Consider the following 21,086-nt stretch of genomic DNA (forward strand, 5'->3'; position numbering starts at 1 on the left):
GGTGCTGGGTTTGCCAGTACTAATGTCACTGTGGGTTCGTATCAGGTTACGGCTGGGGCTGGTCTTACTATTCCACTGCCCGGTCTCTGGTCTGCGACGGTGGTTGGATTGGTGCTTGCGATTTTGACTAATCTTCCTTGATTGTTTATATCTTCTTGTTTTGTTTTGTTCTGTCTATAGACACTTCCTCTCCTTTTTTGTTCTTTTTGGAGTCTGTTTGAAGACAGCCACGGGTTATGACAGCGAAGAGCGTGTTTTTGCTTTCTAGTACCCGATCCTTTATTTGTATGTAATTTTTAGTGATATTGTTCATATGAGTACAATTTTCTTCATCGGCATCCTTCATATATCGGTGTATGAGATGCTTCTCTATTATGTGTTCCAGCATTCAAGGTTGAGAGTGTGTTGCTTCTACTGTCTATATTTAGAATCTTGAAACACCCCTGGCGAGGAAAAATTACCAACAATGTATTCCTCAAACGCCAATGGCACTGCATAGACCAATAGATCCACAATGGAGAGAACAAGAACAGAGATATAGATAAATGAGTTGCAGCTAAAATCATGGATGGGCATAGACACTTTTCATAGTCGTCACGTATATGGGAATGAATATCTGGCAAGGGAAAAAAACAGAAAAACGCTCACTGACAGAAATGTTGAAAAATCAATAGACACAAACACATAGATCAGCTCCTCCTAGACAGACCATCTCCCATCGCGACGCCAACAAGACTCTGCGGCTCACCACCGAAGCTGGTTCCAGAGCTCGAACTCATAGGCAGTGTAGGCGATGCCGCGCCTGAGATGGGGCTTTGTGTGGCAGCGTCGCGCTCCCGCTTTACGCGGATATACCCCAATTTGGCGAATCGCCCGACGTGAGTCCAGAAATGGCGACCTGCGGGGTGGACGGCGATACGGTCCAGAAGATCCACTGTGGCTTCGCGGACAACTTGGTCTGGATGAAACAGGCCCATGCTCACGTAGAACAGACCAGCTTGGTTCTCTGGAGCGACGCATAGGAGCTGGCAGATTCCAGCGTAGTCTTTGACGGAGTGCGACAGGGCTAAGTAGACGGATGCTGCTTCGGAGTGGGAGAGCTTTAGGGCTCGGAGTCGGTCGTGATGGTGGTGGATGTCTGGTCGTTGGATTGGGCGAGCGGGATAGTACATGGCGGCAATGTCTTGGATGTAGGAGTAGTAGGAGCGGGTGTTGCGCCAGCCTTCGATTCGGGATACCGATGCTGAGAGCTCGCGCTGTTTTGCGTTCTCGTCGGCCCAAACGTAGCCATGCCCGCGGAGGGAGGTTGGGTCGTTTGCATCGGTTTGCTGGCCTGTTGGGCTGTCGGGAGATAGCTCTTCGCCTGGGCCGATGATGTACAGGTTGGATGCACCGTACACAGCCTCCTCGAATGCTGCAGCGACGCGGACGAATTTGGTGATATATGCACGCCACTTTGCTCGGATTGCATTCTCGCCATGTCGCTGGGTGATACTGCGCAGAATATCTTCCATAAACAGAGTGTCGCCTGTGGGGTCTGAGGTCGTGTTGGATGCATGGTTCGGCAGAAGCGAGTTCTGCTGCTGGAAGAATAAAAGCCCTTCTGTTACCGGTGCAGGCTCAACGTGAGTCGAGATCTTCATACGACCTGTGGGTAGGTCGCACATCACATCCCACCATTCAGGGTGATTAGCGAACGTCGGGTTTGTAACTCCTGCAATGAACCCAGGTACTTTGAGGAGATCATCGATTTTAGTCAGATCCGTATAGGGGAATGCATGTCGGGTGAATCCACGCAGAATGCCCCCAGATGCAAGAGCACAGGCCGCCAAAACTGCCTCGGCCACTTCTCCAGAGGGTCGGTTGTGTCCCAAGAAGATCACGCGCTTCTGCGTGAGAATCGCATTGACAAGAACAATGATGGGGTGGGTGAATGGGCCACTTGTGGTCAGATGGGGATGGGCTGGGAAAGCCTGAGGGGATGTAGCATGAGGAGCGGCAAAGGTCTGAATGAGTTTGATGAGAGAGAAATCTCCAACGGTCTCTGGCCAGATCACAGTCGGAATTTTGACCGGGATAGGAATGTCGTTGTAGACGACCTTTGACTCGTACTCATGTGTGTCCCGTGGTAAGGCGTATCGACTCATTTTCTTAGGCGACGGCGGACACTCCCCATCTTGGTTCTCCTCCTCCTCTCTCTGACGGATCATTTGTTCGAACTTTTCCAGAAACATTTCCTTCGTGTTGCTGGATTGCAGAATATTGCGCTCTAGTAACGACATTTTCGGCATTAGGGAAAGGTCCATATTGTTGACGGCGTCATAAAGAGATGCTAGTGTTTCGGAGTATGGCGACTTGAAGTAATCCTCCAGGGCCAAAAGGAGCAAAGGCTATGATGGTCAGAATTGTTGGTGCGACGGAGAGAGGGCTTACTTTGTAGATATGAAGGAATGAATGCCGCGTACAAATTGCCATAGCTTTGACAACTGCGCCACTGTTTACCATTAGCCCTGCACACCAAAACGATATAATAGACATACCGTCGCACAGTGTTATCCTGCTTTGTGTTGACAAGATTCAGCACATACATCAAGGGTGGCCCTTCACCACCCTCGTCGTCGCTGCTATCGGGGTCATCCGAGGCTTCGTCGGGGTTCTCATGCTGAATATCGGCACCCTCTTCGTTCCCGCGGTATTTCGACTTGCGCTTCTTCTTCTTCCTTCCACTCCCAGGGTCCTCCTCATCTTCACCGCTTGTATCTTTGTGCAAGAAGAATATAGTCCAATCTTGACTCCGCACATGCGTCTGATCCGGCAGCATCAGTTCCGCAAGCATGCTCTCGTCACCACTGATTGCCGCGGGGTATTGGTGCTCCATAATTGGGCCCCGATCAATGTGAAACGAGGCTACCAAAATGTATTCCACATGGCGCTCGGGCGAGTCGAGGGGGTACTGTGCCTTGCACCGGCGTGGCCTGAAACTAGACACCGCATTTTCTGCAGACGTCCGTCGATACGAGCCATGCGAACTGCTGGGCGAGCGTCCAATAAAGGAGGCCGCAGGCGACAACCGAGGGAGGCCACTCGTTTGGCGGTTATTCGAGGCGGAGAGGGAGTCGTTGGACGGGTGATATGGTAGCGTTGTGGCCATCTTCGGAGTTGATTGAGACGATTGCTCCGGACAAAGTAGAGTCGAATAGCATACCGAGTGCCAAGATCTGGGTCTTGGAGAAGCACAAGTCACGGAGTGTCAATGCTGCCCAGGTGCCAATCACTGTAATGAATGGTTCAGGGGTTAAGAAAAAGGAACGATCTCCACAGCGGGGACGATAGCTGATAACAGCTGGAGAGCCTTCAAGGAGATCGGAGAGATCGGAGAGATCTGAGAGATCTGAGAGATCAGAACCTTTTATCCCTAGAAGCTAGCATTTTGTTTTTATTGGAGACAATAAAATTGACAGGTCCTATTTCCTCCAAGCGCCGATGTGTGATGCCCTATAGTTCGTAAACACGTGCCGTCGGGCCGACTATACCGCCGATTGTTTACTCAAGCAGAGCGTCATTGTTTGGCAGAGCAACCAACTTTCAACATGGTACGTCGGGCTCACGCAGTATGTTCGAGGTTCTAACTAACATGGAATAGGCCAACAATCCCACTTTCAAGCCATCGCCATTGTCTTTCGGGTCACCGAGGGCATCACCCTTCCGGCGCCCGTCGACTCCAAACTCCCCGCCCTCCGCCGGTCGTACAGGCACTCCAGGGAGCTCACCCAGTCGCAGCTATACACCCATGGTGTCGCCTAGCAAGCTGAACCAGTCATACACGGCCGCAGACCGTGAATCTGCGTCACCGAAGAGCGAAGCTCCCATTCCTCAGCCGAACTTTAAGAGAGAGCTGCCTCCCTCCCCGACGAAAGGAGCGCAGTCGCCAGGCAGCTCATCACCGATTCTGGGAACCAGGTCTGTTGGATATGCAGGCCCCGCCAGCGACGCGGCTGGAAAGCTGCCGGCCCACCAAGTAAGAGAAATCAGAGAAGCTTTCCAGGTTTTGGACCGGGACAACGATGGGCTGGTAAACAAGGATGATGTGATTGATGTACTCACAACTTTGGGTGAGTAAATCAATCCCGTTTCATATCTAGGCTGGGTAATTAATTCAAAATCTGAACAGGACAAGACTCGTCCTCGTCTACAGTTTCGCGCTTCTTCCCACCAGGATCGGGCCAGACAATGAACTTCCCAACCTTTTTGAACACATTATCCGGGCTTATGGCATCAATGTCGCCTTCACAAGAGCTTCTCAATGCCCTCGCTGCTTTTGACGACGATGACAATGGACAGATTGACGTCGGTGAATTGCGCGATGCTCTACTACACACTGCCCCAGAGGACGGAGAGATACGGTTGACCGAGCGACAAATTGATGAAGTCTTTAGCGGGTTCACCGGACGACGAGCATTCGGGAGGGGAGCAAAGACAGCTGGGATGGGCAAGAGAGGCGAAGTTTTCCAGTACCGTGACTTTGTCCGCAACATTATGGGCGGAGAGAGTGGGAATAATTCGAACCCTGAAGGAAATCCAGTTCAAGCCTGAGCGATTTGTATCAAAGATATGGGAGTAATGTTGGCGTTGGGGCCGTCTTTCATGATTTGCAGTTGTCAGGGTAGCAAATCCTGCTATGGGGAATCGATTTATATGTACGAAGTGTTCAATGTGTAGCAATAGAGATGTAGGTGAATGAAGTGCTTATGTTTATGAAATTGTATACTTCGGAGCTGGACCCGTTCCGCATTTCCACGGCAGAAAATAACTCCAGCCACCATTTGATACACTCCACCCGCGAACCTCTACCTCGTTTCGTCTTCTCTGAAGATGTCCGGTGACATCCCAATGCAGACCTGATTCCAACAAGATGGCTAAACCTCAACATTCCTGGGGTCTCGCCCCCGAGACACCCGCCTCCCCGCGGACGATGCGAACACTGCGAAAGATCCAGTCTCACCAAGTGCTGTCAACCTCCAACGCGCTCATCGCCCAAACCCAGGCCTCCCGTGCGTCTGAATCCTACCCTACAGACCATGAGTCAGCTGGATTGCCTGGTGCTGCAACACGAGCGCGGGCACATCGTCGAGCACGATCGAATAGCGACGCGGCTACTCGTGAAGCTGTGGCTGCACCACCCACTGCAACGCACAGACGACCTGCACGGAAAACTGGGTCAGGGATTGGATTGAAGCGATCGCTCTTGGAGAATTTCTTGCGCGATGGTCCCCCGAATGGAGATCCCCGTGAGGGGCTTCAAGAGCTGAAATACCTCGTGCTGTCCAGCAGAGTGGACGCTGATGGGGATGGCATGGTGAGTGTTCTTGGCCTAATACTCTGCAATGAATATACTGACCCATATATACCTATAGTCGCCGTACCGGATTTACCTATGGTTGATCCTTCTTGATATCCCGCCAATGCCAACTGACGACTACCTCGCCCTCATCCACCGCGGCCGTTCCCCCGCTTACGCCAAAATCCGCAATGACACATTCCGCACCTTGGCTACAGACCCTCTCTTCAAACGCCGCGTCACAGAAGCAAGTTTGATTCGGTTACTCAATGCCGTGGCATGGAAACTTCACGACTCCAAGCCGAAACCGCGATCTCGTCCGACCTCCTCCCGGCGGCGCGAGATGGAGCTTCTTGTAAACACCCCGCCCAGCATTGCAGAGGAAACGACATTCGGTGGGGAGCTAGAGAGTATCAATAGCGGTGCTACAAGTGATTCGGCAATCTACGTTCAAGGCATGAACGTGTTATGTGCGCCATTTCTATATGCCGCTCGCAGCGAGGTTGAAGCTTTTGCGCTGTTCCATTACTTTGTCACTCGAGAATGCCCGGGGTATATTCGTGGCGCCATGGACGGCGTACACAAGGGTCTTCGCTTAGTCGATCGATGTCTTGAGGTAGTGGAGCCTAAGCTTGCGGCCTATCTCTTCTCCAAGGGCATGCATGCAGAGCTCTACGCGTTCCCTTCAGTTTTGACTCTCTGCGCTTGTACGCCTCCCTTACCAGAGGTTTTGCACTTGTGGGATTTCTTGTTTGCGTACGGACCGCACTTGAACATTCTGTGCATTGTTGCCCAGCTCATACGGATGCGAGATATGATCTTTGAAAGCCCGAGGTGAGTCAGCTGATATCCTCGACAAAATTCATATATGCTAACTTTATTCAGTCCGAACAAGATTCTCCGTTCATTCCCTCCTCTCGATGCAAGGGAGATTATTGCGTTGACGGTTCTAATTGTCCGGAAGATCCCAGAGGATCTTTACGCGGAGATGATCAACCACGCGAAATAGACGTGGCTTGGACTTATTCTGAACTGTTTCACAGAACGAATGTTACACTATGATTTTATGGGATACGGCGTTAGGGCATGGGCACAACTGTTTAACACGAAACTAGGCCTGGGACATGAGATTTGCATTGACACGAACGCCCAAGATATGTACACGCTAGTTTGAATGAATTGATGATTTGATCCAACCACCAGATCTACAGGCCCGCAGCTATCCTGTCCCGCTCTATTGACTCTTCTTCGGCCTAACATGAAGCTTAACCTCGCTCTCAGCCCCGAGCCACAACAAATCCGGCCGGCTGTAGTGACCACACACATCCACAAATGCCTTCGATTTGAGTATATCGTCCAAGTCCAAGGTGGCATACAAGATAGTCTCCTCGTTTTCGGGATGATCGCGTGTCAACTTACGACCATCCGGTCCAAAAACAGCCGAGCTCCCACCACCGGGTCTATTCATTATCGCTCCTCCCTGCGTTTTCATCATATCAATACCAGCCTGACTGATGACGGCTGTCGTATGTAGGACAAATGATTGAGATTCTATAGCGTGCGTTTGTGCAATCGCAGCCGTGCCTACAGTATTCGTCTCGTCAGCTTTAGTTCAATTCACTCAGTCTGCCGTTGAAACACCTTAACTTACCACTACGCGACATTGAATAGAGTCCCTCCCCATCATCATCATCGAACAGTGGTGGCCATGCAGCAACATGGATTTGTTCTCGCTGCGAGTACGTGTGATACTTGAGCAATGGCTGGATATGTTCCCAACTAGACAATGCACCGACCCGGCCTGCAGCTGTGTCGGTAACACTATCAAGACAGTCACCGAATGAATCCCCAAAAATCGTCCGCTCCATATGCGTAGCTTTGATTTTCTTGCGGGCGATGCGTATTTCGCCATCGGCGTCGATGATGGCCTGTGCGATATACAGCGAATCATTGATATTCTCGGAGAATCCTAGTACAACGACAATCTTGGAGGTGCTGGGGCATTGCTGGACTTTCTTCATCTGTGGTGAGTCGATCTTGAGTGAGTTCTGGACGTAGCGGGTTGTTAGGTCCATGTCGCCTGGTCGTGACCTGGAACTCGGTATGTGTTAGAATCGAATTCACATTCGAAGATTGGGGTGCGGACTTACCAGATCCAGGCTGGATAGCCTGGTACCCAGCATTCTGGGAATGTTATTATCTGCGCGCCGTTTTCGGCTGCTTCGGTGATGAGTTTGCATGTTTTTCGATTGTTGCGTTGAGGTTGAGCCAGACTGGCTCGGCTTGTGTAACAGCAACGCGGACTTGAGATGACATGGTGGTTGTTGGAAGGTCTATAGAGATGGTAGAGATGGTCTGAGGGGAATCCTACCCCATCTTTATAACTACTTAGCACCGCGGAATACCTCCGTTATTGCATCCCATGTCAGATATAGGACGAGATCTATGATAATAGTGTAGATCGTTATAGCTGAGCTATATAGATACCGTGATGCATTACCGATAACTTGACTTCCTTCACGAGCTGTTTCGTCTGTCTCGGCATCATGCTTAGAATGCTTAGAATGAGTAAGTTGATATGTATAGGAGTCAGGACGGTATTTTGATGGATTTCAGGTGATATAGGAGGAGAGAATAGATAACAAGCATAATGGGGTTGCAGTTCAACTACAATGTTGCCTAACTCTATAAAACATGTACGACTACTCTCACTAACTCTTATTTATTACAAGAATTGGTCATACCAACATAACTAATACATTTCGCTTCTTAAGACAGCTTGAGGGAGCTGTCATATACTTACTTACCTACATAGCTATACCCGGGCTCGGAACTGAAGCGTCTCGTCAAGCAGGTAAGGGAATACTATACAGTAACATCTATCTTCCGATCCTCTTTATCGGTATATATCGATATGCTAGTATGAAGTTTGCTATTTAGTTACCGCCATGGGGGTTTGGTTGTAAGCTATATATTTAGGAATGAATGGAAGCGGAGTTGATGGAAAAAGCTATTGGATAGTTTGGAAGGCTGCTTTTGGTCAATAATTCTAGTGGTGATATTGAGCAACTAGTACTTTGAACTGGCTGATAATTTGCAATCTATAAGGAGGTTGGTACATACAGTGTACTGCAGTAATTACAGTGGTGGTGGCGATGGCTTGCGTATCTACATCTCCTCCATGCCTCCGATTCCCTTGAACGTCATTCTTTCTGTATAGCTACAGCTGAGACATGGAGACCCTGGCTAACACACCGAACTCGTCATCGACTCCACTCGACTCCAGTGTCTCCATATGCAGTAAACTAGAAGGGACAATCGTTCCATCCTTGCGCATTGACATCGGAATAGCGGTGTATAGCTCAGGCCCCTTAGAGAAACACCCCCAGCGACACTATTAGAACAAAATAGAGGAAAGCAAGCCACTAAGTTAAGCACTATGATTCTGTATCTGATATATAATTTCAACTGGTGTATCATCAAAGCCCGAAAGGGAGTAAAAAACAACAAAAAAACAAAAGCAAGCCTAACGTGCAAGTGTAAGCCTCAGCTGTCTGCAACCCACCAAACTAGCGTGTACATGCGTATCGTACACCAACTGTTCTCGGTTCTCTTTTTTTCTTATTTTCCCATAGCGATTACTTTATTCATTTGAACTTGCGCTTCAACCAGGAGAAGAATCCGCCCTTCTCCTTCTTCTTCTCCTTCTCGCCCTCTGATGGCTCCGATGCCTTGGGCTCGTCCTTGGCGTCGTCCTTGACGGGCTCCTTGGTCTCGGGCTTGGACTCGGTCTTGGGCTCGGCCTTGGGGGTCTCGATCTTGGGCTGGGGCTCCTCGCCGCGCTTCAGGGCTGCCTCGGGCTTCTTGAGTTCGGCCTCCTTGGCTGCGGGGGCGGCAGACTTGTCCTTGCTGGAAGACATGGCCGCAGCTGCACCAGCGACCGCGTCGGAGGAGGAAGGCTTCGCACCGCTGGATGGAGCGGTGGTCTTGGAAGCAGCCTCGGGCTTCTTCTCCTCTACCTTCTTCTCCTCGGCCTTGGGGGCCTCCTTGGGAGCCTCGGTCTTGGCAGGCACTGGCTCAGGAGTCGTCAACGCAGCAGTCGAAGCAGGACCAGCACCGGCAAGGTTCTCAATGGTCGCCTTATCCTTAGCGGCGCTAGCTGCGAGCTGCTCCTCCTCGGTCTTGGGCATCTTGTGGGGTTTCAAGTTCTCCTCGTTGGAGAAGATGGGCTGGTCATACGGGCGCTTATGGGTGGCCTCAGCCTCGGCCTCAGCAGCCGCAGGAGCAACCTCGGGGGCGGGGAGAGACTCAGGGACAGGGGCGGCGGCCGCAGCAGCGGTCGATTCCGAAGTCTTGGGGCGCTCAGCGAGTGTGGTGGCCGCGCCGGTCGCGGTGGAAGGAGCGGGCTCCTTGGGGGTCTCGGGGACGATGGCCGACTCCTTGGTGGTCTTTTCGGGGATGATGGCTGCGAATTTTGAGTTAGGTGATTTTATTGATAATTGGTTCATAGGCTTCGTACCACTACCGGCGGCGTCGCCAGCGTCCAATTCGCCGACCTGACCGGCCTTGGAGGCCTGCGCCTTCTCTACAGCCTCGTCGACTGTGTCCTTTTCCGCGACGGGCGCCTTTTCAGCATCGGCCACATTGGCCTCGGACTCGGCGGTCTCGGTGGGCTTGGTCACAGTCTCGGAAGTCTCAGTCGCGGTTTCGGGCTGGGATTCAGTGTGCGCCTTGTCCTCGACATTTTCTTGAGGGCTGCGACCAGTCAGCAAAGTTGATGAGGTGGCACGAATGCGCCGAATTTTTTCTCGACTTACACCACGCTCTTGGCGGTGTCGGCGACCTTGTCGACGGCAGCACCAGCGACGGCGGCGGGCTTGTTGCCGCCCTTCTTGCCCTTCTTTCCACCTTTCTTAGGCATGATTGAGATTCGTAAAAGTGTCTGTCGCAAGTCAGGGGAAAAGTGCGATTGAAGCGAACTTGTAGAAGCAGTTCGCAGGGAGTGGAAGGTGTCAACTTACAAGTATGTGAGAAGGGAAGGGATGACGATCCGGTATGTTGGGTTCCGCGGTTGTGTTTAAGCTCTGGAACGTCTTCACGTAATAAGGGTAATTATAGCAATCATATAATTATAGGGAGAGTAATTATAAGCTTCTGGATCTCGACTATATCTAAGGCGTCTACTGTATTCATTGTCTACCTTGCATATAACTCCATTCTTTGACTGCGCGCGGAAGTATGTCGTGTGCCTGCAGGGCATTGGCCAGCCCTAACGCTGAATCGGGTAAATAGGGTTGTGCCTGCACGCCTTCAGGGGCCATCAGGGGGCTTGAGCTGATCTGGGGAAGGCTTCTACTAACGCGGACTCTCCAAGTACAACTTTTTGTGCTCTAACATTCTTCATTGTGGCGGGCTAGGGCTATAAACAGCCGGTTACATCATTTAACGGCCAAAATAGGGCGTTGACGCCCACTTGTGGGCGTCATTAATAATCGTTCAAAAATAGTAAAATGAGAGGAGCAAAGAGTACCAAGGGCCAAAGGATCGCCATGCCTACACAGCCCAGGGATATGCCTGTAGAATTGATCAATGGGGCGCGCTATTATTGTAACTCAATAGTATGACGCAGTAACCAAAACAAAAACAAAACCAACACAGTAAGAACAGTACTGTAGTGTACCATAGTTATAAGGATTATAAGGAAGAAAAATAAAAAAAAATTGACCGACGCAGGGGTCGAACCTGCAATCTCTTGATTCGTAGTCAAGCGCCTTGCCATTGGGCCAGCCGGCCTACTTGTTGAAAAACCAGAACAGAAGGTGTATCATTGACCAAACCCACCCCCACCCCAACCGGCACGCTTGTGCCGAGTTTTGCCCCCCACTGGGTCCCGCGTCCACTCCGTTTCCGGTTTCTTCCTTCGACCCAACGACATTCGCCCAGTCGATTCCGGCTATCTTTCCTTGTGTCAATTTTATTACACACTACATTAATGATGTAACTCGGAGGCTCGTGGCTGATATTTCTTTCTGGAAGACTTCGCTGCATTGCGCCACTGTCTGTTGGGATGATCATTGCGTGTTCCTAAGTGAGACTCCAGTCTCCAGTATGATGTGCATTGTGGGAGATATTATGTGTGAGGCATAAAATGTACCACCGTACTCGTACTTCGTACCCCCGTCACACTGTTCCTCTCGCGCTCGGTTCCTTCGATCCGGTTCCAGGAGAATTTCTCCCTTTCTGTTGGGACCTTCCTAGTGAAGTGTAACATAGTACCAGATAGAAAAGAACTACAACCAATACCAATGCTACTATATACTGTATACACGGTACACGCACGGACAGGTGGGGAGTAAATCCCCCCAATAGACGACCAAGTATTCTGGAGTAGCATTTGCCCCAATGTCTTCACCGGATATGGATCGGACGTTCTGGGGGGCGGCTTATCTGCCCCATATAATTCCTGATTTTCCCCTCGTATACTGTTGTTGCCTCTGCTTTTCTTTTCCTTCTGTTCAGGCAAAGCATGGTCATACAGTTCCTACTCTCTCCCACCACTTCGTGCTTGCACACCTGCGTCCATTCCCACTCTGGGATTGGTATGCCCTGAGGCACTTCCACCAGGAACCGCCCGCATTGATTTCTCTATTCTGAATTTGATTTGCTTTTTACTTTCACAATTCCGATATGAACTTCCGCGAGAAGGTCAAGCGGGTGTTCCGCTCTAAATCCGATGGAAAGCCCAAGGTGGAATACTATCGACGCCACGAGTGTCCTCCCTCCAAGTTTCGGGGGCCTTTTGATCGCGAACACCAAAAGCGGTTAGCCGCGTGGTCTTTTGACGCCGCTACGGCCGACCGTCCTCGTTCGCTCGATTTATCCCTGTCGCCCTGCGCCACTAACTGTCCTGCTCCCGATGTTCTCCTCGAGGAGTCAGGTACACATGGACAGGCCCATACCCGAGAGGATACGTCAGGTACATTCTCCATCCCCCCACTTATCGTAAACCCCTTTAACATTCTCTTCTATAGCCTCCGACTCAGATGCCCCAGAATCATCGCCCCGTGCAATCGACTCAGGCTCCCAGTCCTCAACTATTATCAACCCCTCAAGTTACAGCGGCTCAATGATGACCCTCCTCAACGAGACCTCCATTTACGAGATCACCGAGGATCTCAAGGATCCCAAAGCCCAAAGGAATCCATCCGCTATACTTCCCCCCTCGTCCGCGCCATCTCGCCCGCTCTCTCCCCGTGCATCATGTCGCCCCGAAAGCAGAAACTCCCTTTCGCTCCCGAGGACCTTACCCGCGCCTTGATCGCCGTCCAGGTCTGCGCGTAGATTTCATCCTGGCTAGACGCCATCCCTTTTTGTATCATCCTACTTTCTTCCTGTCCTGGAGATTGTTCCTTTTTTGATCCCTTTCTTCCGACTTGATGTCTACTTTTTTTAACCTCCATTTTCATACCTTTGATCCAAGGATCACCGGTCGGATATCCATTCGACTTACACTGGGACAGCGTACCGGCACGCTGTCTCACTATTGTCCCTAGCTGATGTCTTCTCGCGGAGAGCGAGGATCCACTCGGTCGGGGACCCCTTTCCCTGTCATGCATTTGCATATGAGCGTATACCCGTTTTAAGGTTTATTCGATTTTGGGTTGATCTGTATCAGTCAGATCTGATCTTCGTCTTTCCATGATTTTCCTCGCAATCACGTCTGCAATGTCTCCAAAATAGAAGGTCGCTAGATATAAAAGAATGATATAGACCTACACTATATACACTTCCGGCATTCCCGGTTTCCCGGTTTCCACATGCCAATACGGATATAAAGTATAACTCAAATCAGACTTCGCTCTAGATCTAGATGATCTAGACTCGATTTTCAGCCTTCGAGAAGAATCGACCCCAACCCCGCCAAAGCCAAGCTTTCTCCCCCGCACTATAAAAGCATATCAGCGTGGGCATTCACTAACCAAGTAATGAATTTCTCGATCGACTTGTCTATCCCTGCTAACAGACTTTTGTGTGGCTGGTTTCTTGTTTTGAGCGCGGGAATGACGCGTTTGTGTTGAGTTTAGATAACTTTGGATGGAGGTTGGGGTTTTGGTGGGCTGGGGGTGGAAATGCTGTTTATATATAAATTTTAGTGGGAAATGAACTTGGGTGGCCTATCCTTTAGGTTATCTGTCTTATAATATCTCGAGTTTCACTTGTGGGGGTTTGCTTCGCTTTAGGTCTTGTTTTGAATTGTGCTTGCATTTGGATGTGCCTTGCAACTTATGTATCGGCTACTTGCAGTCGTCGAGTAGCCTTGTGGTCTTTGCTCTTACTGACTTGGGCTCTAGTGCAAGCTGGGTGGCTTGACTGCGTGGTTCTTGACCGTACTGTAGTCTCTTGTCAGTCACCCGGTTGGAATAGATTATATGCAGAGTATTGCCTGCTGGTGGTTTATGTATCCCAGCTGTTCGTAGTCGAATCCAAGCAACAAAAGCAACTGCATAAATGTATCCATTCTCGATGCTGAGATTTTTTATGCCTTAAGATCTGCCTCAATATAGGACCAAGCTTAATAAACCTCAAACAAGCTGGTGAATACTCAAAAAAGGGACACACAATATCGGTCACATGACACGATGCACCCTAGATCTGAAATCGAGGAATATCAACTTATGGAAGAACGAGACGGCCCGACGGTCCCCGATCCTTTTATATACCTGCATAGCTCCTACATTAGGGATTCGCTCTGTATATAAGTGTCAAGAAACAAACTCACGTGGCGTCTATACATGAAGGGCCCTGAAAGAATGGAATGCATGGATCACGTCGCCTTCGTGGATGAATAAGAATCATATGAACTTGGGATCAACCACGCCCCGAAATGAAGCCGAGAAACTCTCCAAACAAAGAATATAGCATTGGTCAAAAGGTCTGATGTTTGAATCCTCTCGAAGCTTAACGCCAATCTCGATCCACCCCTGTAAGATCCCACACCGAATACGAGCGACAAAAACATACGTGGCGCCTATTCATGAAGGAAACATGCAAGAATTGAACGCATAGACATCATCCTGTCGTGAAGGAAAGATGTCACATGACCAACTACGCCCTAGAATTGAGACAAACGGATGTCGAACAAAGAGGATGGCACGAGCTGAAAAGTGTGTAATGTAACATTGAAGGCACACTGCAAATCCTCAAGCACCTTGATCTAGGTAAATATCGTTTCAAGCATGGTCGCCGATGAATAGAACTGTGTGGTATTCCGAGACTGAACACCCGATGACGGAGCAAAGATGAACAGCTGATTCCATGGTGATAATGGCAAAGAAGTGTTGGTGTAACGGTGATGAGAGGATATCAAGAGTTGGGTCGACGGCAGAGTGACACAACATATGTCCCTCGGTTCCTGGGCAAGATCGGCATTTATGCTTGGAGATTTCAGTGCATGTCACTCAAGCAAACAACGCTCTTCTACATGCAAGCTGTCATGCCTACCTCCCTATAACTCTCATCACAATGATTTCCTACCTGTGTAAGTGTAAGTTGGCTCCGCAATGATGTGTACGATATAGATTGTTCCGTAGCGCCAGAACTGAAGTCATACTATGGATCACATTTGGAATATGATAGCTCTGTATCGAGTATAGTGCTATGTTGGAGATAGATTGTAACAAAGAAAATTGATCTTACTATTAGAAGAAGAAGGAAGTATGACTGGTGGAAGCTGAGACATGGAAAGCCTGGGAAGAAGTCGAAGCCATATAATACAATAGCCAAGCAAATAACCCATTTAGGTAAGAGTAGCCACAGCCCCGAAATGATCGCAGGAGCAGATCCGAGCTTCCAGTGAGGCTACCCAGATGTAGAAGCGCTCACGCCATATTTAATGTATCCCTCGTCCCATGTTGTCGTCCACTTGCTTCAACTTCTATGCACATGAATGCACGGCTTCTATAATATCACTCCCGATCAAACAATCTATCCATTGTTCCAAAGCATCTATTCCTTCCAAACACTTCCTCGAACCAATTGCTTCTATCTATACCGTGGGGCATCATGCTTCGATCTCTGCGCCGTCTTCTTTGCTTTTACTCTAAACCATGCGATCCCACCGATTCCCCAGATACTAAGAATGTCATTCGCTTGGTCAAAGTTCCTGAAACGCTTCAATCACGAATTGCTAGCCCTTCTATACAAAGAGATGCCACTATACTACCTAGGGCTTCGATACCCCGTTCCTGCACCATCAGCACACACACGGAATCCTCAGACGCATCAGATGGAGAAACCAAAGCAACAACAGCCTCAATTGCCTCTGATACTCCCCTGTCCAAGACGTCTGCCAAGTCAACAGCTACCCACTTGATCACACCGTATATTCCTATCCTGCAACCAGATGGCACCCTGAAAGCCCCACAGGTTTCATTCGATGGCTACGGCTCCTACGGGGGCCAGTTTGCTCCAGAATCTATAATGGGTTTCCTATACGAGCTGACCTCGTTCTTCGAGGCCACTGTCTCAGAGCCTTCCTTCTGGCATGAATATGCCACGTTCCAGCGTTCCCGGCCCACCCAGCTGCACATGGCGAGCAAGTTGACCAGCTTGGCGGGCGGTGCAACAATCTGGCTAAAGCGCGAAGACCAGAACGAATACGGAACCCACAAGGCCCGCAATATCGTCGGTCAGCTCCTCCTCGCTCGACGAATGGGCCGCTCCGAGGTCGTCACTGATTGCGCCTCGGCCAAACATGGTTCCTTCACCGCTGCAATGTGCACTCGGTTGGGTTTGCGCTGTGTGATTGTCATGGGTGCAGATGATGCTAATGCCCAGCATGAGGATGTGCTTGAGATGAAGATGCTCGGCGCTAAGATTATCACCGCGAGCGCCCCATCTGGCCTGGGCTCCCTGCGCGCCGCCATCACGGAGGCCCTGCGGTATTCGGTTTGCAACCATCAGTCTGCATACTACCTCATGGGTAGCCCCGTGGGTCCTAGTCCGCTGCCGACCCTGGCTCGCACGTTCCAAGCTCTCCTAGGCGAGGAGGTCGCGGCCCAGATGCAGGAGGCTGGCTGTAAGCCGGATGCCCTCGTCACCGCCGTTGGAAGTGGGAGTGGTGCAATTGGACTTTTCAGACCATTCCTTCATGATCTGTCTGTTCGGTTGATTGGTGTGGAGGCTGCTCACGCGGCTGCCCTGACAGATGGTGAGCTTGGTGTTCTCCAGGGTGCTCGTACGCTCTTGTTGCAGACCAATGAGGGCCAGATACTTGACTCGCATTCTATCTCGCCAGACATGAATTTGTCCACTGTGGGCCCTGAGGTCGCTCATTGGAAGGACGCGGGCAGGATTGAAATTTCAACGGCTACCGACGTGGATGCCCTGGATGGGTTCAAAACACTCCAGCACCACGAGGGAATCCATTCTGGCCTGGACTCGAGTCACGCGGTGGCCAAGGCTATCGATCTCGCGAGAGAACTTGGCCCGGGTAAGAATGTGGTTTTGATGGTGACTGGATGTGATAACATCGGCATGCGTAGGTTGAATGTCTGAGTTTGCGGTTTGCAGTTCATGAGTTTGTTATGTGTCACGATCATGATTTGCTTTTCTGTCTTTCTGTGAATATCTGCATCTTTCATTTATGGCGATGGGTCCGTTCTTTGTCTGTATTGACTGCATGCGCTGTAATTTATCATATACTTTTGGCTTGCTATACTTCTACATGTCGAGTCTCGGTTATTTATCAAATTTCTTTACTTATCCCTCTTCATTCTTTAGATGAAAGCTCTAACTTACAGTACTTTTCCAGTAGGTACAGGCTTGATGTGTTGCTTGGCTATGTATGTTTGCTTTTTTCCAGCAAAGTTTCTTCAGCCCATTATTGGGGTAGGGCTTGGCTGCATCTACTCATAGGGAGTGGATGAAAGTGAATGGCAAAAGCCAATCTATTCATTTGAACTTTTGTCATCAGTCATATCGGTAATCATGTATAGCCCCGTAGAGCAATAGCCACTTAATCCTCATGTGTGACCGACATATCCAAGACCTCAACCCGGCCTCTTCCACGAGTCTCGTTACCCACGAACTCATTCAATCCCTTGAATGCACCAGGCTCGGCGAAACCCACAATCTCCCACTCATCTCCACCAATAACTTCCTGTGACTCGATCGACTCGATAAACGCCATAATCTTATCCTTGACAGTGCCGGGGGCTTTAGGCGCAGCCTCAGCATCAGACCCAGCCTCGATATCCGAGTCATCACCACGCTTTCCCTTCTTCGATCCCTTGTTTCCCTTCTTATTTTTAGAGCCACCAGAGGGTGCCTCCTTCTCTTTGGCTGGGGTAGCCCCAGGAGCAGCCTTGACAGATTGCTTCAATAGTGACACAGGGCATGTCACACGGAGACGCATACGAGCCCGCATGACAGGAATGGGCTGCCAAGCGATTAGAGCCTTCATAGCATCCAGCGCTTGGCTCTTAGCTGACCGGTTCGACGAAACTCCTGTCCACATCGGCTTCTTCGGCTGAGCTGCCTTCTCCTCGCTGTTCCCGTTCGCTTCTCCGGCTTGTTGTCCTTGCTGACCGCTAGCTGAGCTTAGTTGGTCCAACGCCTTGTGGATCATGCCTGGTGTGTACACGCGCTTTGTAATGGGGTCGACTAGGCGACCTGAGACGATGTCCAGGACTTCTTTCTCTACTCGTTCGAGAATATCTTTGCGTTCGCGCTCGCCGACTTGCACTTCACCCTTGCGGAGGATTTCTTGGAGGATTTCCTCCCGAGGTGTGCCTGCTCCAAAGGACTTTGCTAGTTCTGCTGACGGGGCAGTTTGTGCTTTGGAGACGGAGAGGAAGACGGTGGGGACTTGGAGGACATTATCGAGGTCTTTTTCAGCACCTGATCGGTATTCAAGCAGTTTGTTCTTGTAGCAGGCGAGTTCGAAGCGCTTCTTGCCTATATTGAGAGAAGGGTTAGCTGGATCAAGCGATGTGGTTCATCGAACCTACCCTTTTTTAGGCGCACCACCGAAACGTTGGTGAATTTAATCTGGTTGGAGGGTTGGTTGATAGGCATTTTGAGGGACGTTTAGCCGCGTAGGGTGGGCTATTCCAAATACGAACGAAGAACTTGAAGATGCGCAAAAAATACGCTGTTTCCAGGACGTGGAATGTGTACAAGCTGACGATCGAAAGAATTTTCCGAAAAAGGCTTAGCCCGCTACCCCTCCCGTGACTGGCTGAGTCAGTCCAGGGACCTGCTTATCTCCTGGCGTCATCGGGGATTCCCTGCTCTTCTTCTCCTCACTGCAGGGCCCTGTCTTGTATCCCTAAGTCTCGTCTCAATCATCCTCAGTGTGTCCCTAAGTGTGAGTGGTGTTCCTTTCTTTCTCGCCATCTCTTAGAGCTACACATACGAGCGGTTACTGATAAGATCTGCCTGACCCCAGACCCCGAGGTACCCGCTTTCCATTAGCCCACCCATCATTACCATCATTCTTCTGTGAATCATAGACACAGTTTGCAATGAGAATCCTGTCCACCACTCTTCTGGTGGGAGCCGCTTCTGCGGCTGCCCCAGGCCTGCAGCAAGTCCTTGGAGCTCACAAGGAGTATGCGGAGAACGTTGCCCAGCAGGGTGCCAATGTAGTCTCCAAGCCCCTTGAGCACCTCCAGGAACAGTTCAAGACTCTCTCTGGCGAGGCTCGCAAGATGTGGGAGGAAGTCTCTAACTTCTTCCCGGAGTCCATGAACGGCGCTCCCATTCTGTCCTTGCCTAAGAAGCACACCCGCCGTCCTGCTTCCCACTGGGATCATCACGTCAGTGGCGCCGACGTTCAGGACCTCTGGGTATCTGGTACCGATGGCACCAAGGAGCGTGAGATTGATGGCAGACTAGAGGCCTATGACCTCCGCGTTAAGAAGGTTGACCCTAGTGCTCTCGGCATTGACCCTGGCGTCAAGCAGTACAGTGGTTATCTGGATGACAACGAGGAGGACAAGCACCTGTTCTACTGTAAGTTTGACAATGCCTTCTTAGTGTCCGCAACTGTCTAACCTCTAAAAGGGTTCTTTGAGTCTCGCAACGACCCCGCAAATGACCCGGTCGTCCTCTGGCTGAACGGCGGTCCCGGTTGCTCGTCCCTCACCGGACTGTTCTTGGAACTTGGACCCAGCTCCATTGGCGAGAACATCAAGCCTATCTACAATGACTTCTCGTGGAACAACAATGCCTCTGTTATCTTCCTCGACCAGCCCATCAACGTCGGCTACTCTTATAGTGGCTCCTCCGTCAGCGACACCGTTGCTGCTGGCAAGGACGTCTACGCTCTCTTGACCCTGTTCTTCAAGCAGTTCCCCGAGTACGCTAAGCAGGACTTCCACATTGCTGGCGAGTCCTACGCTGGTCACTACATCCCCGTCATGGCTTCCGAGATTCTCGCTCACAAGAAGCGCAACATCAACCTCAAGTCTGTTCTCATTGGCAACGGTCTCACCGATGGCCTGACCCAGTACGAGTACTACCGTCCCATGGCTTGTGGCGAGGGTGGTTACCCCGCTGTTCTCGACGAGAGCACCTGCCAGTCCATGGACAACTCTCTGGGCCGCTGCCAGAGCATGATTGAGTCTTGCTACAACAGCGAGAGCCCCTGGATTTGCGTTCCTGCCTCCATCTACTGTAACAACGCCATGCTCGGACCTTACCAGCGCACCGGTCAGAACGTCTATGACATTCGCGGCAAGTGCGAGGATGAGAGCAACCTCTGCTACAAGGGCATGGGCTACGTCAGCGAGTACCTCGGTCAGCAGAGCGTCCGCGACGCTGTTGGTGCTGAGGTTGACGGCTACGACTCGTGCAACTTCGACATTAACCGTAACTTCCTCTTCGCCGGTGACTGGTTCAAGCCTTACCACCGCCTCGTCCCCGGAATTCTTGAGCAGATCCCCGTTCTAATTTATGCCGGTGATGCCGACTTCATCTGCAACTGGCTCGGCAACAAGGCCTGGTCCGAGGCTCTTGAGTGGCCCGGCCAGAAGGAGTTCGCTGCTGCTGAGCTTGAGGATCTCAAGATCGTGCAGAACGAGCACGTTGGCAAGAAGATCGGCCAGATCAAGACCCACGGCAACTTTACCTTCACCCGTATCTTTGGTGCTGGCCACATGGTTCCCATGGATCAGCCCGAGGCTGGTCTGGAGTTCTTCAACCGCTGGATTGGTGGTGAGTGGTACTAGATGCTCGACCTAATTGCTTTTACAAGGCGTCGATGATTTATCGTTACACCGAATGCTATTGATATTACTGTTTGTTTGCATACATGCAATTTGACACCTGATCTAAGGTTGCGAACCGATTTGATCATTTGCTTCCTGATTCGGTGGCTTGCTGTTTAGTATATACGTCAGGGCAACTTTGAATCCAATCAATTTTGATAGACTTGAATAACATAGACCAAAAGATAGCAAGTAAGGTATGTAAGGTGCAGAGAACGTAACTAAGAGATGTCACTCCAAACCCTCTGTCAAGTCGTAGCACGACAAGACTATGAAGAGATAGGAGGTTCACAAAGGATGAGAGTCCCAGCGTGTTCAAAGAACGTCAATCTTCCTCTCTTGACAAACACAGCCCAACATGGTTCAGGTCTCGGCCGTGTATACTAAGGAGGTGGGTGGGGTTTACTAGGAGCAAACACGATGTGATGGAGACATCAATATGGCCCGCAGTGGAGGGCTACCCCACAGACATAGCA

At 50.5% G+C, this 21,086-nt stretch overlaps 9 protein-coding genes across 9 annotated transcripts; 5 read left to right on the forward strand and 4 right to left on the reverse strand.

The window, feature by feature from the left end:
• Positions 1 to 689: 689 nt before the first annotated feature.
• N7446_003351 (AFI1/MesA family protein) lies at positions 690 to 3,151 on the reverse strand (the record flags this gene model as incomplete). The annotated part of the gene is made up of 3 exons (XM_058512100.1): positions 690 to 2,390; positions 2,434 to 2,494; positions 2,541 to 3,151. The coding sequence occupies 3 exons, from the start codon at positions 3,149 to 3,151 to the stop codon at positions 690 to 692; spliced, it is 2,373 nt and encodes a 790-aa protein (XP_058377636.1).
• A 439-nt stretch (positions 3,152 to 3,590) lies between these two features.
• Positions 3,591 to 4,593, forward strand: N7446_003352 (uncharacterized protein; the record flags this gene model as incomplete). Its single annotated transcript, XM_058512101.1, has 3 exons — positions 3,591 to 3,593; positions 3,644 to 4,112; positions 4,172 to 4,593. The coding sequence occupies 3 exons, from the start codon at positions 3,591 to 3,593 to the stop codon at positions 4,591 to 4,593; spliced, it is 894 nt and encodes a 297-aa protein (XP_058377637.1).
• A 319-nt stretch (positions 4,594 to 4,912) lies between these two features.
• Positions 4,913 to 6,347, forward strand: N7446_003353 (TBC domain-containing protein; the record flags this gene model as incomplete). Its single annotated transcript, XM_058512102.1, has 3 exons — positions 4,913 to 5,356; positions 5,415 to 6,172; positions 6,224 to 6,347. The coding sequence occupies 3 exons, from the start codon at positions 4,913 to 4,915 to the stop codon at positions 6,345 to 6,347; spliced, it is 1,326 nt and encodes a 441-aa protein (XP_058377638.1).
• A 225-nt stretch (positions 6,348 to 6,572) lies between these two features.
• N7446_003354 (carbon-nitrogen hydrolase family protein) lies at positions 6,573 to 7,714 on the reverse strand (the record flags this gene model as incomplete). The annotated part of the gene is made up of 4 exons (XM_058512103.1): positions 6,573 to 6,922; positions 6,990 to 7,429; positions 7,489 to 7,620; positions 7,710 to 7,714. The coding sequence occupies 4 exons, from the start codon at positions 7,712 to 7,714 to the stop codon at positions 6,573 to 6,575; spliced, it is 927 nt and encodes a 308-aa protein (XP_058377639.1).
• An 809-nt stretch (positions 7,715 to 8,523) lies between these two features.
• N7446_003355 (uncharacterized protein) lies at positions 8,524 to 10,503 on the reverse strand. The gene is made up of 3 exons (XM_058512104.1): positions 10,156 to 10,503; positions 9,858 to 10,093; positions 8,524 to 9,803 (listed from the first exon to the last, which is right to left on the reverse strand). The coding sequence occupies exons 1-3, from the start codon at positions 10,257 to 10,259 to the stop codon at positions 8,986 to 8,988; spliced, it is 1,158 nt and encodes a 385-aa protein (XP_058377640.1). The 5' UTR covers positions 10,260 to 10,503; the 3' UTR covers positions 8,524 to 8,985.
• Positions 10,504 to 12,025: 1,522 nt separating this feature from the next.
• On the forward strand, positions 12,026 to 12,656 carry N7446_003356 (uncharacterized protein; the record flags this gene model as incomplete). Its single annotated transcript, XM_058512105.1, has 2 exons — positions 12,026 to 12,314; positions 12,370 to 12,656. 2 exons carry the CDS (start codon positions 12,026 to 12,028, stop codon positions 12,654 to 12,656), a joined length of 576 nt encoding a protein of 191 aa, XP_058377641.1.
• A 2,744-nt stretch (positions 12,657 to 15,400) lies between these two features.
• On the forward strand, positions 15,401 to 16,894 carry N7446_003357 (tryptophan synthase; the record flags this gene model as incomplete). Its single annotated transcript, XM_058512106.1, has 1 exon — positions 15,401 to 16,894. The coding sequence occupies one exon, from the start codon at positions 15,401 to 15,403 to the stop codon at positions 16,892 to 16,894; it is 1,494 nt and encodes a 497-aa protein (XP_058377642.1).
• A 421-nt stretch (positions 16,895 to 17,315) lies between these two features.
• N7446_003358 (guanine nucleotide exchange factor SDO1) lies at positions 17,316 to 18,478 on the reverse strand. Its single transcript, XM_058512107.1, has 2 exons — positions 18,349 to 18,478; positions 17,316 to 18,295 (listed from the first exon to the last, which is right to left on the reverse strand). Exons 1-2 carry the CDS (start codon positions 18,413 to 18,415, stop codon positions 17,355 to 17,357), a joined length of 1,008 nt encoding a protein of 335 aa, XP_058377643.1. The 5' UTR covers positions 18,416 to 18,478; the 3' UTR covers positions 17,316 to 17,354.
• A 163-nt stretch (positions 18,479 to 18,641) lies between these two features.
• Positions 18,642 to 21,020, forward strand: cp3 (carboxypeptidase C PRC1). Its single transcript, XM_058512108.1, has 3 exons — positions 18,642 to 18,707; positions 18,789 to 19,354; positions 19,406 to 21,020. Exons 2-3 carry the CDS (start codon positions 18,865 to 18,867, stop codon positions 20,569 to 20,571), a joined length of 1,656 nt encoding a protein of 551 aa, XP_058377644.1. The 5' UTR covers positions 18,642 to 18,707; positions 18,789 to 18,864; the 3' UTR covers positions 20,572 to 21,020.
• The last annotated feature ends 66 nt before the right edge of the window (positions 21,021 to 21,086 follow it).

Source organism: Penicillium canescens, assembly GCF_028828765.1.
Source record: "Penicillium canescens strain IBT 15451 chromosome Unknown utg000002l_segment0_segment0, whole genome shotgun sequence".
In the NCBI taxonomy this organism is placed as follows: Eukaryota; Fungi; Ascomycota; class Eurotiomycetes; order Eurotiales; family Aspergillaceae; genus Penicillium; species Penicillium canescens.

Coding starts and splice junctions, on each gene's coding strand:
- N7446_003358 (XM_058512107.1), bottom strand. CDS start 18,415: ATGCCTATCAACCAACCCTCCAACCAGATTAAATTCACCAACGTTTCG. Junction 18,296..18,348: donor GGTGGTGCGCCTAAAAAAGG/GTAGGTTCGATG, acceptor CTCTCAATATAG/GCAAGAAGCGCTTCGAACTC.
- cp3 (XM_058512108.1), top strand. CDS start 18,865: ATGAGAATCCTGTCCACCACTCTTCTGGTGGGAGCCGCTTCTGCGGCT. Junction 19,355..19,405: donor GGACAAGCACCTGTTCTACT/GTAAGTTTGACA, acceptor AACCTCTAAAAG/GGTTCTTTGAGTCTCGCAAC.
- N7446_003355 (XM_058512104.1), bottom strand. CDS start 10,259: ATGCCTAAGAAAGGTGGAAAGAAGGGCAAGAAGGGCGGCAACAAGCCC. Junction 10,094..10,155: donor GACACCGCCAAGAGCGTGGT/GTAAGTCGAGAA, acceptor GACTGGTCGCAG/CCCTCAAGAAAATGTCGAGG. Junction 9,804..9,857: donor TGGCGACGCCGCCGGTAGTG/GTACGAAGCCTA, acceptor CAAAATTCGCAG/CCATCATCCCCGAAAAGACC.